The following is a 13,859-nucleotide window of genomic DNA, read 5'->3' on the forward strand; positions in this document are numbered from 1 at the left end:
ACCTACACAAGTTGCAATACTCAACAAAAGTAATGAGTTTGTAAAGTATGTAGCGTAAAGTATGCCTTGACAGAATGGAATAAAGTTGAATATCAAATAGCAAAACTTTGGAATTCAGATAACACCAGAGTCCAGACAAACCGGTATTTCTCATTATTATACGATCAAATTAAGAGACATAGTTCAGTCTAGTAATTGTAAGGATAAGTAAGGTATTTTAAATGAACAGCATTAGATTGCGTCATGTGAAGTGAGCAAAGTTTTGTTCGCTTGCATTTGCAACCACTTTGCTTTTGTGATTTTGTTGCCTCGGACTAAATATCATTGTTTTTAAGTATTTTAAACAAGTTTTTAAGCTGTAATTGTCAGAATTTAGAATGTCTAGTTCTGAGAGCGATATAGAGGTGCAAAATACACCCCCAAAGAAAAAGAAATACAGTGTCAGCTATAAGCCGGATTGGGAAAAAGATGATCTGTTTGAGGGATGGTTATCAAAAAGTAATAAAGGTAAGCGATATAAAAGCCTTTCTTAGATACTCGCTGATAAAAACTTATTGATCACAAAAACCTATTCATTCGTATTAGCCGTGTTCGTTTCATTTTTCAACTACGCGGCTTTTTTCGCAATTTGGCAGCTGACTGTCAACTTCATCATGTAGTGGCGCGGCGGCGACCTAATAAAATGTTGCCAGTTTAAAATAGTATTCTTAAAGTACGGCAGTTTTGTCGTCTTGAGAAATTAACGCTTTTTTGTTGGAATATTTAGGCTATATTAAAAAATATACTTTTCAGGTCCAGATTTCGCTTATTGTAAAGTGTGCTCTTGCGATATAAATATAACGAGAGGGGGTAAAAATGATATTAAAAGACATAAAGAGACAAAAAAACATGAAAGCAATAAGCTGAAAATTCGAGGTCAACAGAGTCTAGACCAGATGATAACAAAAAAATCTACATCGTTAGAAAAACTAGTTAAACAGTCAGAAATTAGAATTGCCGCATTCATAGTTGAACATAATATTCCGATCAATGTGATGGAACATTTCCCAGATTTAATAAGAGCAGTATGCCCAGATTCTGAAGTCGCAAAAAGGATTACCTGTGGACGTACTAAAACAACAAAAATTATTTCGGAGGTGTTGGGAAGAAGTGACGTTGATATCATGGTTGAAGCAATGCAGACAAATAGATTTTCATTAACAGCTGATGAAAGTACTGATAAAAGTACAAAAAAGCATTTGGCAGTAATTGTGAGGATTGCTCGAAGTAATCTGAAGGTAAATATTATGTTTATAATGTAAAGTTTACATTTCAAATATGTTACTTTTGTATACTTACTTATTAAACCCTATTCTTTTTCAGGTGGAAGATTATTTCTTTGAATTATTTGAAATTCTTGAAGGTAACGCCGAAAAATTGCATGAAATAATTACAAAAAAAATGACTGAATTGGGGATTCCATATAAAAAAAATATGATAGGGCTGGCCGCAGATGGTGCCAACGTAATGATGGGAAAGAACAATTCTCTTGCCACGAAGTTCAAACAAGACATACCACACCTTTTCGTTATGAAATGTGTATGCCATTCTGTACATCTTGTAGCGTCTAACGCTTGCTTAAAATTGCCTCGAGAACCCGAAGATCTAGCACGGGATGTGTATAACTATTTGAATGGTAGCCCAAAACGTACCGGCTTGTTGAAAGAATTCCAGGATTTTTTGGAACTAAAACCACACAAATTGCTGCAACCTTCCCAAACAAGGTGGCTCTCTTTAGAGGCAGTAGTAAAGAGGCTGCTAGAACAATACGAAGCCTTAAAGTTGTACTTTAGAGACGCTATTTTCAGTGACCGTATTAAAGCTGCAGAAAACATATTGAAAATGATAGAAAATCCAGTGAACAAGCTATATCTGCAATTTATGGCGTATGCCTTAGGTATATTCAACGAACTAAACAGAACCATGCAATCAGAAAATACAAATGTACACATAATTTACAACAGGGTCATGACCGTAATCTACACAATTTTGGGATGTTATGTGAAAGATGAATACATTTCAAGAAATGATCACAAAAACATCGACTATAAAAATCCTAGAAAGTACATGGATATAAAAGATTGGTATTTAGGCGCTGAAGTAGGGGCGACATTATCTTCACCAACATTAACAATCAGTCCCGAAGAGATAAAAAAATTCAAGTTCCGCTGTTTGGAGTTTTACATTGAGGCAATTAAACAACTATTACAGCGATTTCCGTTTGAAGACGATATGGAAATTTAAAAAAAAATGGAGTTTATGGATCCAAAAAAAGTTTGTAGTGGCAAAATACTATCCATCGCCGACATATTGGGAAGGTTCCCAAATATAGCTCCTTCAAATGTTATTCAACAGATTGACACCGAATGGCGGCTACTTCGGAATACGAATTTAAACACTGAAGATGAAAATTTAGAAGTAGGAGCTTTCTGGAAAAAGATAGCCCAGATGCATTTGGGTGATGGCAGCAAAATGTTTCCAAATTTAACTTCGACAGTTTTTAGTTTTATGTGCTTGCCACACTCAAGTGCATCTGTGGAAAGGCTGTTTTCCCAAATAAATTTAACGAAAACAAAGTTACGGAACCAACTCTCTACCTCGGTAATATCGGGAGTCCTGCATACCAAAAACATTTTGAAAAATTCTAATTGCTTCAGTTTCGAAATTAAAGACCAAATTTTACAGAAACATAATAAAAATATGTATTAAAAATCTCCCGATTTTTTTTGTAATCTTACCTTAAGACTCCCGGATTTTTATAGGTATACTTCCCGGAAAATAAAATTTGTATCTGGCAACACTGCAACTACCGCTCATAGATAATATAATGTAGAATATATATCACGCCCGCAATTCCGTTGCTCTAAAATTCGGTCGAATCGTACATTTTTCTGGGGTAAAAAGTATCCTATGTCCTTTCCCGAGGCTCAAAGTATTTCCATGCCAAATTTCATCAAAATCGGTTTAGTGGTTTGGGCGTGAAGAGGTAACAGACAAACGGGCAGACATACAGACAGACACACTTTCGCATTTATAATATAGTATGGAAGTATGGAAGTATGGATATGGGTATGGATATGGATATTAGTACGGATAAAAAATAATTAAAAGGCATTTATGTAGAATTAGGGCTTGTTTCACCTCTTCCTGATAAGCGACGAATAGCCTACCAACTGACTTGACAGATCAAGTATGGAGAATCTGTCAAAAAAGTTGTGAATAGCCTATTCGGCACTATAAAAGTGGTGAAACAGGCCCTAAAGGTACAAACAGGTATTTTCGTCTAAATTCTACGAAATAACAATGTATCCCTGAAATTTAGCGGCACGTGTACCCCGCTTTGGAGCTCAACCTGTTTGCTTAGTTAACAGGTAGGATGAAGACATTATAGAGAATTTCCCGGTACATTGTGTTATGTGGGATGATCGAGTACATAGCGAAATGTCGCAGAACATAGATGTAAGTAAATGTACGAGTTGGCTGGGAAATTAATTTTAAGAGTGAATTGAAATGGATCATTAGAAAATCATTTGACAAGGCTGAAAATACAAAACTGACAATATCTGGGTGTACGGGAGTGCCCCCTCCAAGATGAGCCAAGCGAAGCGAGCAAGGGCACTACCTACCCTTTCTCGAAACGTTTCGTCGTATTTTTGCACCCTCGTAACTTTGGTTCGGATAATGCTAGATACCTATTTTCAGTTTTATGTTTTCAGTTTTGATTCTTAACAAAGTTTTAGAAGTTGTAAAGCTTTGAAAAGCTCTGGCCAAGATTAACTGCGCTTATTGAATACAATACTGCTAATTACCTATATTATGTACTTATACCTAACTATATTTTGTAAAGTCGGATTTGGATGTACTTTCCTTGATACTGTCTTAAGTAATTAATGCAGCTTTCAGTAGACTCAGTTTCAGAATTATAAGCTTACTTATTACAGACCAATTTATTTTTCTGCCTAGTCTTTGCATAAGTATAAGATCATAGGTATTATTTTTTTGTTATATGTTCATAAAAGCCTTTTTTTTTGGCAAAAGGCCTACCACACATTCCCACCACTGCAACTCCTGAGTCCTGTGTCTCCTGGATCAACAGTGGTAACCAACCACGAAAACCCTTTGATATGATCTCAGGGATGCCCGAGGGACAAGCTAAATCTGTCTTGGGACCCGCAACGAAATCAGAAGAAATTTAGGAGGAGTAGGAGATATCCAATTAAATAATAATAAAAGCCAGGTAGGTATTGTCAAAGTTTATGATACTAATTGAAAACCCTCTTATATCTACATATTTCTATATCCACGCAGACGCCAGACGTTGAATATAATATGCTATTACAAACTATTCATCAGCGTGATCAGCTGTTGCAGGCAGTGGCGTAGCTAAGTAACAGAAAAGCCTGAGACGAAAAATAAAGAAGGACCCAAACAGAGGTGATGCATCTCGCAAGACGTTAATGTAGTGCGATGCCATCTGGAGGCGTACTTAGGAAGCTTAACATCCTGACTCCCGTTCTAGTTGACTTTTGCGCACTCAAATCAAATATCTTTAATTACTATCTGAGAGATGTCTTAGAAATAGAAAAAAAAGTAACAGCTACAAAATATCTACAATTTATAGATTATAAATCGGAGATTGGGGCTACTGAGCTCGGGGCGCAGTCCCACCTTGTACTAGCTACGTCACTGGTTGTGGGTAACTTTGCGATTTTACATACACCAACTTCGCCGTTCACTCCGCCATATCGCCACCGACTCTATTAAACTATGTAATGAAACTTTCAAAAATGCTAATTCATCTTGCAAAGTCTTTGTTAGGTATTTAGTATGAGGCAAGAGCGTAAAGGGTTTAGCTTAGAACATTTTTGGGTTAAACTGTCTGAAATGTGTGCTAATTAATATCCTGATACTCTTACTGAGATTCTGTTCATACTTAATAATATCTATTGAAACTTTTTAATCGGGACTTAACGCGACTTATTAAAGTGGTAATGCTACTACGAGTACATACTTTTTCTCGACGTTGCCTGAGTTGTTGACTGAGCCACAGAGGTCGTCGATGTATTATGTAACAGAAATAACATAATATAGGTAACACAGTTTTCTTTCATGGGAAAATGTACGGTTTCCATGTGAAAGGAACTTCTGCGAGAAAAACGTTGTAAACATTGAAAACTTTTTGTTCCGTCGGCGAGATTCGAACCCGCGACCCCCGGCTTGAGCTACGAACGCGCTCACCACTGAGCCACAGAGGTCGTCGATGTATTATATAACAGAAATATAGGTAATATAACATAATATAGGTAACATAGTTTTCTTTCATGGAAAAATGTACGTTTTCCGGGTGAAAGGAACTTCTGCGAGAAAAACGTAGACAACATCTAGTTATATTATATTATACATATAGGATAACCTGTTATGCAATATATTTTATTATTTTTTTGAATTCTAAAATCCTGAATCATTATATTATTATATTTTAGAATTCATAAAAATAACGAATACTCCTAAGCGCGCTGTGACACAAAAGTTTTTTATTCGTTACGTACTGGAGAGGAGCCAATTGGACCGCTTTGTTTGTGGAGCACACGCCACGCCATGCCACAATTTTATGGCATTGTAGCTTAGACTGTGGCTTCGTCTGTGTAAATATGACCCAAGGGTACAACACATTTTTTCCGCGATGAAAGTAGACCAAGTCCTACGATCAGAATTTCAATCAAATCGATCGGCTTTTTTTCATATTTTTTTTCGGCAAAGACAGAGACCTATATTTAATTCCTCTATGGCAAAGACAAGAAACCTTTGGTTTCATGGTATCACAAAGGTCGGAGCATGACAGACGTTGTTAAAACTCAAAAATCAAACTTCGAACAAAACTTTTTGTTTACTGGTTTATGCTGGTGCTGCACTGTTGCAGTTTTATATCCTATTGGCTGCTATTGGTATAGATTAGTTTCAGTAACATTCGACCCTTATCAAAGTTACGATACGAACGTTACCTTTATTTTGGTAGCCGATATCTATATTACAAAAGTTTGAACGCTGTCCTGGGTCATTTTATTATTATCCGGATAAATTCGATGGCTCAAACTTTGGCTATGACGTCATTATTTTAGCTGGACGCAGGGCGGCTAACCGATAGTTATGGAAAAGAAGGAACGCAGTAACTACTATATAGCTATCTCGAAAATGCTACTATATCTACCTCATTGACATTGCTTACATTGTATATATGTAATATTGCTTACTTAAACAATGTTAGAAAGTTGGTTATTTTTTTATGATAATAGTTTAGAAGCATAATACTATGATAATACATACTAAGCTAACAGACCTCAATAACAATACTAATAAATTTGAGATGACTAAAATTAAGTCTAGTTTTGGACTTGGAAATAATTTTAGGTACGGATTTTAGATTATTTAGGGCATTCAATACAGTAGCAATACAGAAACAAAGATTGGAAACCTGCCTAACAGTTATTCTCGTATAAAATTTTTATTCCTTTTCCATTTCTATTCGATTACCTCTATACAGTGTCTGTATGAAGTATATATTTTTAGGTATACAGAAAATCCTATCTTTATTTAGTTTATAACTAAGTTGAATTTGAGGAGCAGATGGTAGGCTAACCCAAAACTTGTGAAGTTTGGTGAAAAGCCCTGAAGTGATAAATAATATTGTCTAAAACCACTATACAGCATGACTGGTGAAACATGTTTAATACTCAAGGACGTATATTAGATGAAAAAAAAAGAATATAAAAATTAATATCGAGATTTAAACACCTGTTGAACAGTTGATTAGAGAAAAATTAAGTACAAAATGGTCTCAAAACAACTGAATAGATGTTTAGATATTTTGTGGTAAGACCGTTAGTGTCCATGATTCATTTATTTAAAAGGAAATTTGGTAAAAAATTAAGTACCTAATATTATTACAATATAATTATAATGAGAATCGAGTACTGAGTCCTTATATTGAACATGTCTCACCAGTCATGTTATTAGCTACGTTTTAATCACGCTATTGATTGCAATAACTTTTGTCAGAATAGATCAGAAACCTGAGCTCAGAAGCTTGTGTCAGAATCATATCATTTTATTTGCATGAAAATTCCCTTTATTAAGGTAACCAAGTAAAAAATTAATAATGCCCTCGCACCTTAGTTTTTTTTTTATGAAACGAGCAAACGAGCAAACGGGTCACCTGATGGAAAGCAACTTCCGTCGCCCATGGACACTCGCAGCATCAGAAGAGCTGCAGGTGCGTTGCCGGCCTTTTAAAAGGGAATAGGATAATTATAGGGGAGAGTAGGGATGGGATAGGGAGGGAAAAGGGGAGGATGGGGAAGGGAATTGGGCCTCCGGTAATCTCACTCACTCGGCGAAACACAGCGCAAGCGCTGTTTCACGCCGGTTTTCTGTGAGAACGTGGTATTTCTCCGGTCGAGCCGGCCCATTCCTGCCGAAGCATGGCTCTCCTACGTATAAAAGTGACCTACATTCGTCAAAAACTATCCTTAACATAATGTAAAGCGGAGCTAAACGTACGTCCTCCAATTAAAACGAGAGGCCTTCGCTCCGTTGTGCGCAAACAATTGTTTTAGACTGTGATTTTGCCTTTTGAAAAAAAAAGGCTGTTTTATATTCTGGATGCATCTTGACACCAAAAATGTGAATAGTCTCGACAGTTTCGTGCCAAACGCTATGCTATGCTAACGCGTGTGCGATGGACAAATTGGGCTGTTCCGTTTCCTTTCTTTAAACGATAGTGGGTTATAATTTATAACTTAAATAGGTTAAAGGAGTTTAAACTTTAAGACTAAAAGACATACTAATATTGTAATAAATACAAAAGTGTGTCTGTATATCTATTTGTTACTTCTTCACGCCCAAACCGCTGAACCGATTTTGCTAAAATTTTGTATGGAGACACTTTGAGTCCCGAAAAGGGGCATAGGATACTTTTTATCCCGGAAAGATGCACTGTTCCCGCGCAATAAACGCGCAATGGAGTTCCCGTAACTAGTTTCCTATTAGGACTCTATCTTAATCGTAATTTACCTTTGCCATAATTTGTGTTGTATTTTATAGAAAGTACTAAAACTCTAGCACAAATGTTGAAATAACAATAAAATTAAGCAGTATAGAGACGCTCGCTGCGTTTTGGGACCAGTTGCGGCCACACGACAAACTTTTGGGGCACCGTGGCATAATTACTGTTTTAGCTTACTGCTCTGTTTTATTTTATTGTTGCTACGACTTTGCATTAGTCGGCTTAAAGGTAATACTTGATATATTGTCAGTCTCATTCTTCGACTTTAGAAGAGAAGACAATCAAGATCAAGTAGATGAGATGTACTCCAGTGTACTAAAAAGACATCTTTAATTTTATTCTAATGCATTTTTATTTTGGTAAAACAGATCATTAGATTAGGTTAGGTTTCATTCTTCTTATTTTGCTTTGTTGAATTTTTGAATAATTTGTACACAATACATATATATTATGTTATGGTGTATGTGTGGTTATGGTGTATACCTACATTTATAATATTGAGATCCTAAAGAACAATGCAAATATGCTTTAAAAATAATTTTATTCCATTTCAGTTATATCTTTATGACGTTTAATATCCTCGAAAAAGATATCGTTTCCGTCTAGACTAGACAATAACAAACGTTTCTAATATAAGGGAGCATCTGTTAAAGCAGATAGCTGTAAATAAATTACACCTAAAGTGAAATGTCACCGCTCGTGTGGCGGTAGTTTAAAAAAATATTAGCCACCTGACGTCGAGTCGTCAGGGTTGCCAGCACCAAAATATTTTCCCTCCGGACGGGGTAATAAATCAGCCTATACGTTCCCTCTTTCCCGGTTCCCGCGTCATTATTTATATTTTCTGCTTACTTTGTTATCCTTATCGCATTCTTAGATTAGACATTACTTTTATTAAAAACAAAAAAGATTTCGTTTTAAGATTGACGTTGCAAGTTTGTAATATATATAAACGATGTTTGCTGAATGCTGACGATAGGTATATTTTGTAATTGGGATGTTCTCTGTTAACTCTATCTCGAAGGTCTTAGGGCCAACCCACACGAACGACAAGTGACAACCACACCACGTCGCAACGACAAAATTCCGTCACGCAGAAGTTACGTGTGAATGACTGCAGCTTTTTGTAGTTGCATTGTGGTACCGACAAAATGTCGAGGTGGTTGCATTGTCGCCAGTAGTAAGTTGCGATGGTTACGTACGAAAGTCAATAAAACGGAGGGGCGTAAGAGCGCGCATCGACGCAACGTTGTGTTTGCGATGTGGTCGGCCACTAGTTCGCTTGTGCATGTGATGTTTGGTATCACACAATTATTGTTCGACAACGACTGCAAAATGTGGTACATGGTACAAAATGTGACACAGTCCAGTTCATTTACAATACGAAATAATATATACGGCCGACCACGTGGTGTGGTTGTGGTGTGATTGTGTTACGTGTGAGTTGGCCCTTATAGGCCTAGGTTCTTACTAGAGGCTATGTTAACAATTAAATATTTTCAGGTATTCCTCAAGAAACATGTTTTTAATTAAAACGTGAAATTGAACTAAACGTTTAAGATATTATATCTACAAAATATACTTTAATTAAAAAAAAATCTAATAAATTTCTCTCAAGATAAAGTCCAAATATTTACGCAAAGCATAAATAAAATAAATAAAAAACATCAAAACATAGTAAGTACATTTGCAAATATTGTATTAGTAAAACAAACACTTAGCTGCACTGTAGAGGCTTGATAACAGAACCACCCCAAGTAGAGTCAGCAAAAATATCAGATTACGGTGTAAGGCTAAAAATGTGAAGCAAAAACCTTATTTATTTCACATAGAACGGCGATAGTCTGTATAAAAATTATATTATCTTAAACGTTTTTATATGTTACGTTATTTTTCGATGGAGTTGTAACTTGTAATATGCCTACTTTTCATTATAATGTTTTATATTAGCAGATAATGCACCCATATTATATTTTGTTAGTACCATCGAGGGAATTGATTCCTAGGCAGTTGACAGATCAACATCATTTGGTCGGATCCATAAAGTTAATATACCTAGCGGAATAGAGAAACAAAGGCCTGAGCAAGAGAGATGTCACTATCAGTAACACTGCGTGGTAGAAAGAGACGTGTGATACATGACAGCTGCACTCTTTTTTTGACGTCCAGTCGGCACGTGCCGCACGTTGACAATTTAATCTCATAGAATTCATTTTCAATCATGCTTGTGTATACGTACAGATATTTTTCACATAGATGAAAACCAATTTTGGTTTCGTTTGACAGCTCGAGATTGTTGCTATATTCCGCTAGGTATATTAACTTTATGGTCGGAGCTGGGTTTGACATAACGCGACCAATCTACGTAGGTCCCCCATCTGCCTAGAAATCAACTTCTCTGATAATACATATAATAGACAAGCTTTGTTTTTATAATATTTCTAGATGACGCCCGCAACTCCGTCGGGCAAAAATTCGTTTATCGCTCTGGAACCGTACATTTTGCCGGGATACCATATATTCTATGTTCTTTCCCGGGACCCAAAGTATCTCCATCCTTAATTTCAGCATAATCAGTTCAGCGGTTGGGTAGAGACAGATCGACAGACAGACAGACACACTTTCGCATTTATAATATTAGTCATATTTTTGCTGACGATACCCAGTGCACGCTGTGCGACTAATATCAAAGAATAGCAAATAACGCACCCTGTAGACAGTAGGTACCGCCACCCTCTTATTAACAACACCATGTGAGAGCGATAAAGCACATAGACAAGTATTGGTAGGTTAGTAGGTATAAATTTGTCTAAGGAATCATTGCCTCACGAAAAGTTTTTAATATATTTTTTTTACAAGATAGGTTTTAACATGTTGTTTTTGATGGAGATTTTGAGAACCAGTACCAATGTTAATAGGTTAATAGGAGTGTCCGATCCTATTAGAAAACTATAAGAGCTACAAATTGCTCATTTTATTCGCGTGGTGAAATGTAATTTAAGAGGGCGACTAATCCAAAAAATCAAACATCGTCCTTCTCTCTTCACACTCACGCCCGTCTTTCATATGCCAGGTGAAAAATGACGACGCGGATTCATTGCCAAATTAGTTTTTTCTCAATAACTCGATAAATATACAACATTGTAAGAATCCGCTAGGTCGGTTTCTCAAATATAGAATTTTATACAATGTGTTAAAATATGAACTTAGTTCAATGCACGGTTATGGCAATAAATGAAAAATTCGTGAAAATTAGATGCATCTTTGTGATTTTTTTCTATCGAGAAAATTTTAAGATATCGTGTTTTTGCTCAGATCGAATTCTCGGAAATATAACGTAGTATCTAATTTTTGAAAATGAAACATTTCGGGTCTTATTTTCAAGTATAAAAATGAATTGTAAAATCGACACTTTAGGGTTAGTCGCCTCCTTAATATGAGCGTCTGATCCTATTAGAAAACTATGCAATATAATATAGCTATATAATATAATAAAGGCAATATAATATAGCTCTTAGCTATAAATTGCTCATGTTGTTCGCGCGGTGAAATGTAACTAAATGCGTTATTTTTCACTACAGTTTTCCTATGCTTTTGTCCGCACTCAGAGAGATTTAACGCATGAAAATTTTGACATATTAATTAGGTATAATATTATGTTTGTTAAACTCTTCATTAAATTGAAGTTAAATCATCATTAAACGTGTCTAAATGGGCCGTTAAAGCTACAGCAACCTAGATAAATGTTTCAGCAAAAAAGCTAAGCGTATGCAAAAAGTAATTTTGCCTTTGCTCCTGAAGATAAGATAACCGCGGTATATAATGTCGCCAGTAAGAGCTTCATATTTTATTACTCTCATAACCTCAAGAAAAAACAATCTTTTTTATTTACCACCAAAACATTTTGTAGATGCAGAACATAAGATAATGTAAAAAAGGAGCAGCTCAGTATTTTTTTTTTTTTGAGAATAAAATAAACCTGTGTTGTGTGTATTTATACAGGCTATAACAAAACTAAGTGATAATTTAGGGTGTGTATGTGTTTCCTATAAAGAGTTCGCTGTAAAAGTCACAGCGTTGAATGAGTAATTTATTTTTTCCCTTTGTATGGAAAAATTCATGACACGGACACACGCGCTTGCACATAATATACAAATTACAAAAAAAAATACTATAATATAATATAAGGATACATACACATTACACACCCTAAGATATTATCACTTAGTTCTGTTACATCTATTTATTTTTACCTGGAGTCCAGAGCATAACCCATGGAAATATAATATTCTACAAAACACAATTATTATGTATTATGACTGTCGCTGATTTCTGTTAATTAACCATAAAAATATGACGTTAATAAATAAATAACTTGCGGAAAAACATACCAACTGTAGACTTGATATTTTTTTATGAAAAAAAAACAGATTTACCATTACAATTTACGAAGTCCATGAAGCATTTCAGCCCCTGGCTACTCTGATACGGTTTAATTTCATGCTGCACCCAAACCATCGCAAAACGAACAAAAACGTTACTTTATATTCCTGTTGGCTCTGGCACCAGTCAAAAGATCATTGTACTGACGATTCAGAGAACGAGTGAAAAGGCAGTTTTTCGTCTAGATCTGAGGTTCCCAAACTCTTTTGTTTCATAGACCACTTTCAAATTGCTGATCCGGATGAGCAATTTCAAAATTCGACTTGCTGATACGCAGCAACAACTGTTTATAACCTCCTGAGGCTATATTTCTATTTTCTACAAATTTCTAAATTCAATTGAAAAAAAACTTGAAGATTTTTAAAAGTAACAGTTAAAATATGATATATACACCATCAAACAATCGAACCTTAACTGATCAGGAAAAGTCAAGCCAACATTTTAGTTCACCTCTATAGAAATCAAATTAATTTTCATGGATCGCTGCTTACGATTATGGACCCCCAGTCCCTCATATTCTGTCACGTTCGCGCCCTACACAGACGCCCATTGACCTCTAGGGGTCCAACTAGACCGCTTTGGGAATAACTGATCTAGTTAAACCACTATAAGCACTACAGCCGCTATTCAGATTTAAATGGAGGGCTCAAATTAAGCCAGACGTTTATACGAATACTGAAAACGTGAATAGAACATACATACTATAATACACGTGATCCCAAACTTTTTAGAGAGTGAAAGCTAATCAAATGGATTGCTAGTTGCATTGAAATATTTTAGTTTACAGTTTCGAGATTTTACTACTTTCAATCCGTTTTATTTGATTTTAAAATCAAGCATTAGATCATTTTGATTGTTTATAGTTTACTACTCGTCGTAAAATATAATATACTTTATTTCTTTGATCTAAATATAAACAAAGACGGATATAATATTACAATACTATGTAGATTGTAGGTATTTAAATGTCACATTCACAACACATTAAAGAATTACAAATGTTCATCAATTTATTCAAGTTATTTTTTTTGTTTATGTCATGTCGATTAAACTTTTTTACTTTTTTTGTCCGTAACGAGTAGCGATAGGATTTCAGATTATTCTTTATTCTAACTTGCAAATATGAACAACACAAAACCAAGTTATTATTAGCATTGCATGTGTCGCTGACAACATATTTTTTCTCTCTCATCACTATGCGCATAAAAGGAGACCAATTTGGTAAAGTTAGTGATGAATTAGAATTTCAATCTAGGGACCGTTTAAATTATTCAGATGTAAGCGTATAATTTTAAAACCGTTACTTGTGAATAAT

The 13,859-nt window shown here is 35.3% G+C and overlaps 1 protein-coding gene across 3 annotated transcripts; it reads left to right on the top strand.

Moving 5' to 3' along the window:
• The first annotated feature begins 317 nt into the window (after positions 1-317).
• LOC121732645 lies at positions 318-2,838 on the top strand. 3 transcript variants are annotated; one of them, XM_042122597.1, is made up of 3 exons: positions 318-507; positions 793-1,277; positions 1,363-2,838. In XM_042122597.1, exons 1-3 carry the CDS (start codon positions 378-380, stop codon positions 2,281-2,283), a joined length of 1,536 nt encoding a protein of 511 aa, XP_041978531.1. In that variant the 5' UTR covers positions 318-377; the 3' UTR covers positions 2,284-2,838. The 3 variants fall into 3 exon arrangements, with proteins under 3 accessions (XP_041978531.1, XP_041978532.1, XP_041978533.1); XM_042122598.1 differs by having other exon boundaries at positions 1,051-1,277; XM_042122599.1 differs by lacking the exon at positions 1,363-2,838 and having other exon boundaries at positions 793-1,343.
• Positions 2,839-13,859: the final 11,021 nt, after the last annotated feature.

This window comes from Aricia agestis, chromosome 12, assembly GCF_905147365.1.
Source record: "Aricia agestis chromosome 12, ilAriAges1.1, whole genome shotgun sequence".
Classification (NCBI taxonomy): Eukaryota; Metazoa; Arthropoda; class Insecta; order Lepidoptera; family Lycaenidae; genus Aricia; species Aricia agestis.